At 34.2% G+C, this 4,609-nt stretch overlaps 1 protein-coding gene across 1 annotated transcript; it reads right to left on the bottom strand.

The window, feature by feature from the left end:
• Nucleotides 1-1,787: 1,787 nt before the first annotated feature.
• Nucleotides 1,788-4,202, bottom strand: LOC115994719. Its single transcript, XM_031118950.1, has 5 exons — nt 4,101-4,202; nt 2,636-2,705; nt 2,351-2,521; nt 2,127-2,254; nt 1,788-1,877 (listed from the first exon to the last, which is right to left on the bottom strand). The coding sequence occupies exons 1-5, from the start codon at nt 4,200-4,202 to the stop codon at nt 1,788-1,790; spliced, it is 561 nt and encodes a 186-aa protein (XP_030974810.1).
• Nucleotides 4,203-4,609: the final 407 nt, after the last annotated feature.

Genomic DNA, 4,609 nt, shown 5'->3' with positions numbered 1-4,609 from the left:
AACTTACTCGATTATATATAAATCGAGGTGTGCTGATTGGGCTTCCACATAAACTGATTTTACTGAAATCGAGTTATGTGCACTGGATATCATAAGAATCCAATTTATGTCTAGAACGACTTGCACATAACTCAATCCTAAATAAAACGAGTTATGTACAGGCTTACTCGATTATATCTAACTCGAGTTATGTTGACTGGGCTTCCCACCCTAGCCCAAATATTTGGACTGCTCCAGATGCAGTCCAAGAGGAATCCAAGTGTCCAAGAAGGTCTTCCACATAACCCGAGTCTATTGAAATCAAGTTATGTGCAGTGCAAATCACAAGAATCCAATTTATGCGTGGAACGGCTTGCACATAACTAGATACTAGAGAAAACGAGTTAAGTTCAAATTACTCGATGATATATAACTCGAGTTATGTTGATTGGGCTTCCCCACCCAACCTAGATATTTGGACTGGTCTAGATGCAATCCAAGAGGAATCCAAGTGTACAGGAAAATCTGCCGCATAACCTGAGTCTACTGACATCGAGTTATGTGCAGTGGAAAATCATAAGAATGCAATTTATGTCTAGAACGGCTTGCACATAAATCGATACTAGAGATAGCGAGTTATGTTCAGTGTTACTCGATTTTATAGAACTTGAGTTATGTTGACTCGGCTTTCCCACCCAGCCCATATATTTGGACTGGTCCAGATGCAGTCCAAGAGGAATCCAAGTGTCCAGAATGGTCTTCCACGTAACTCGGTAAGTGAAAAATCAAGTTATGTTCAGAATACATTACATATAACTCAGTTATTTGAAAAATGAGTTATTTGTATTCGCTCCAATTCCAAGAGAATGACCACACGTGTGGCTAAAAATCCATACACTTCAAAAGCAAAATCTTATATAAGTTACTATTTATTTTCCTTAGTTTAACGTTTATTTTTAGACCTACTCTTAGGTGTGTTACTACTCTTCTTTATCATATATTTTTATTTAATTGATATTACGTATGATTATAATAAATTATTATTAATTTGACAAATATTATGATTAGTTATTTATTTATATGCATGCTATCATTGTTTTCTGACCAATCTTTAAACTATTGATAATATTTTTTTGACTATTTTACAACATAGTTGTATTGTATACTATTTAGAATACTATGTTAGATTATTGGATGTAATATGACAATTGTATGTACAAAAAAAAAATTAAAATTTTAAAAAAAAATTATCATTTTATTTTTTACTCCCTACAACAAAATCCTAGCTCAAGACACTTTTGACCCCCCCCCCCCTAAAATAAAATCCTGGAGTCACCATTGAACCTAATATAATTGAATGAAATGCAAAAAGGCCAAAATCCAAACAAAGTTGGAGAAAAAAATATAGCATCATTTTCATTTTAGAATACATATGAAAGTTCATCATAGTAATTTAAAATTTTCCAGGACTCAGACTCTAAACATCACAAAAGTACCCACTCAGTAAAGTTGCAAATTAGGATGAACAAAAGAGGGATGAACAGTAAAGTTGCAAAATAAACACACTCTAAACATCACATAATACATTATCATCACTTTGCATCCACCATAACCACTTAATCTTGGCATTTGAAAATGTGGATGTTTAACACAACACCGTCCCTCATAATCAGCTCAAATACGCAAACATCTCCTACTCGCAAACTATTTTCCCTCACAAATGCAGACCAACCAGCTGATACGAAACATGATGAACCCCCACTTCATTCATAAACGTATAGCTTCACAGGCCATAATCGGTCCACAATCTAGAGCTTGACAGTGAGTATACTTGCTTTGGTGTAGTCCTTGGTAAAGTCTTCTCTCAGTAAGTAGTTGATAATGCCCCTGGGTAAACTCTGTACAAGAAATAATAACAGATATTTAAAAAATAGTTGAACCTAATATGATACTATTTGATATCCAAATGATACAGTTAAATATATATACATCTTTTCACCTAAAAACACAAATAAGCAAATCATTACCAACAAAATGTCCAGCAACAAGTATCTAGTGTGACAATCTTTCTAATTGATCTATGAAAAATCAAAGTTAATGGGAGTTGCATTTCTAAAACCCAAAAATATGTGAAGTTGAAAGCTTACCACACGATCCTTGCCATTAACATAGGATGGACGAATGATAACAGTGAAAAGGGGATTTTCTAATTTAAAAGCATTGGCTCGAACAAGATTTTCAGCTACACCACCATCTTTCTTAGGATGGGCTGATCCTGAAATGACATGAAAAATATGAAGTCATGCACATAAAATTAATAGTAAACATGCTAAAAATCAACTAGTTCATTACAAAAGTGTAACATTCAAACGTGAACCCTCTCCCCTGTAAAAGTGTTTAATGATTTCAACAGAGCGGTCATCACTCTCATCGTCTTCCATCCTACGAACTTGGAGTTCTTTGTCTAAAGTATAGTCTATTTCTATTGCAGTGGCATCAAATATGAGTACATCAAAGTGTGAATTTCCTTCATATTTGAAAACTAGCAAGTGCCCCACAGTTAGACCATGATAGCTTGCAAATTTGGACCAACCATTTTGAACCCAAACCCCCCCCCCCCCATCATGTTTTGTCAACTTGACTTTCCATTTTGTACCATTTGGAATCGTAATAAAGGCCATATCTGACAGATCCACTCCATATTTCTTCATGAACTTATCTAGAATCTGCTATAAAAAAATCTCCATAACATAGATGCAAGCTTTGGAAATAAACAAATGCAATCAATCAAGCTCTATGGAGTTGTGTAGCTACCATTGCAGGAAAAATGGATTTAGTGATTCTTAGGTGATAATACTTTCATAATTGTTCAAGGAAGATACTTTTTGGATGAATAAAAGTTCAAAAAAGCAGACAAAAACCGTATAGACAATGCAAGAAAATAAAACTTAAACACATAGCAGAATATTCCTTAGTTATAGCCCCCCACCTCCACACAAAAAGAAAAGAAAATGGACTGATCCACAGATTTTTATGACCACATCCATGATTTTTATCAATGGTCACTGCATTAAGTAAAATGAGGAAGAGGAAAGAGGAAAAAGGAAGAAAGGAAGGAAAAATAACAAATTTATGATCAAGTAGAAATAAAACAAAATAAAATAACAGCCCATGCAACATTGAAGTTATATTTTTTAGCTTTAACCTCAATCTGTCTTATTAAGGGCTTGATATTTGACAGTAACAAATCTTATGAATTTTTATGCTTCTTATACAACCTAATCTTATAACCAAAATAACCATCAAATATATTCAACATCCAATATTTCTCTATTGTTGTTGAAATGTAAAAAATCTTGGGGAAATGTTGTATTTTGAGTGCTTGTGTAATGTGTTTGTGATTTGGTTTTGGGGTGTTGGGGAAATATTGAAGATGACCCACTTTTGTTTATGGGCAAGATTTGGATTTAGATGTACAAATTTTTGCCACTTAGCCACTTTATAAGTTTGTGAACTCTAAAAAGAATGATAAAAAGAGTGAAAGATATTGATAGAGGAAATGTTGTTATCATCACTGTGCTTATGTGTTTTTAATGTTTTTGACATGCCTGATGTTCAATATGTGGTTTTGGTGTCTTACAGATTGAGGAAAACCTTGGAGACAGGTTTTTTTAGTGTCCTTGAAAGGTAGGAAGTGAAATTAGAGACCAAAAAAAAAAAAAAGATTTGTGTATCCTAGTTTGAGCCCAGGACAGAGTTTCACAATTTAAATTGAGTTATAGATCTCTGCTGACCCTATAAGCCCTATCACATTTTCAAAAAAATGCTATTTGCTCTTGCGTTGTATATTTGTTTTTTTTTTTCCCCTCAGTTTTTACCATGCGCTTATCCCTGTTTCATTTTTTGTTCATATCAAGAAATTTGATGTAAAAGCACTTTGTTATGTGACTATGTGTTCTTCTTAAAATGTAACCTACGTATTGCAAATTGAAAATTTTTATGACTACATGTAACAAATGTAAATTTTTTCAAGAATCACAAATAAGAAAGATCAAGTGGACGACATGTATTAGCATATGATTTTCAAAGAGGAAAAAGGTCATAAATTTAAGCTTACTTACAAGCTTTCCTTCTTGAACAGCATTAGGCAGAATAATCTTGAAAAAGTGTGGGGATCGATCAGCAGGACCATCCTGGTTGTCTCTTCGCCATTGAGAAGCCATTGTTCTGGTTCTCCAAAGTCCCGTGCTTTTTCGCTGAGAAGTTGAACAGTTGATGCTTCGTACGTTGAACACTAAATAGTGGCCAGAATGGCGTGTGGTCATACACATAACCCGATTATTAAAGAATCGAGTTATGTGCACTGTGACTCAAAGGAGTCCATGCTGTGCACAGTGTAACTCAAAGGAATCCATGTTGTGTGTGATGGTTTGGACGTAACTCGATACCTATGAAATTGGGTTACAAGTAGAGTTACTCGATAATATGTCAATCAAGTTATTTGCACTTTTGTTACCCAGCCCAGATATTTGGAATGATCCAGATGTAGTCCAAGAGAAATCCATCTGTCCATGTAACTCGATTTTTTGTAATTCGAGTTATATTCAGTGTAAATCAACAAAACCCAATG

The sequence above is a fragment of the Quercus lobata genome, chromosome 1, assembly GCF_001633185.2.
Source record: "Quercus lobata isolate SW786 chromosome 1, ValleyOak3.0 Primary Assembly, whole genome shotgun sequence".
Taxonomy (NCBI): domain Eukaryota; kingdom Viridiplantae; phylum Streptophyta; class Magnoliopsida; order Fagales; family Fagaceae; genus Quercus; species Quercus lobata.
This window is presented reverse-complemented; position numbering and strand designations above follow the sequence as displayed.

What these genes read in the sequence shown, in the direction of transcription:
- LOC115994719 (XM_031118950.1), bottom strand. Translation starts at nt 4,202, where the DNA reads ATGGCTTCTCAATGGCGAAGAGACAACCAGGATGGTCCTGCTGATCGA. An exon ending in CTTTATTACGATTCCAAATG is followed by an intron (nt 2,522 to 2,635) that starts GTACAAAATGGA and finishes GGCACTTGCTAG; the next exon opens with TTTTCAAATATGAAGGAAAT. An exon ending in TTACAGGGGAGAGGGTTCAC is followed by an intron (nt 2,255 to 2,350) that starts GTTTGAATGTTA and finishes ATGTCATTTCAG; the next exon opens with GATCAGCCCATCCTAAGAAA.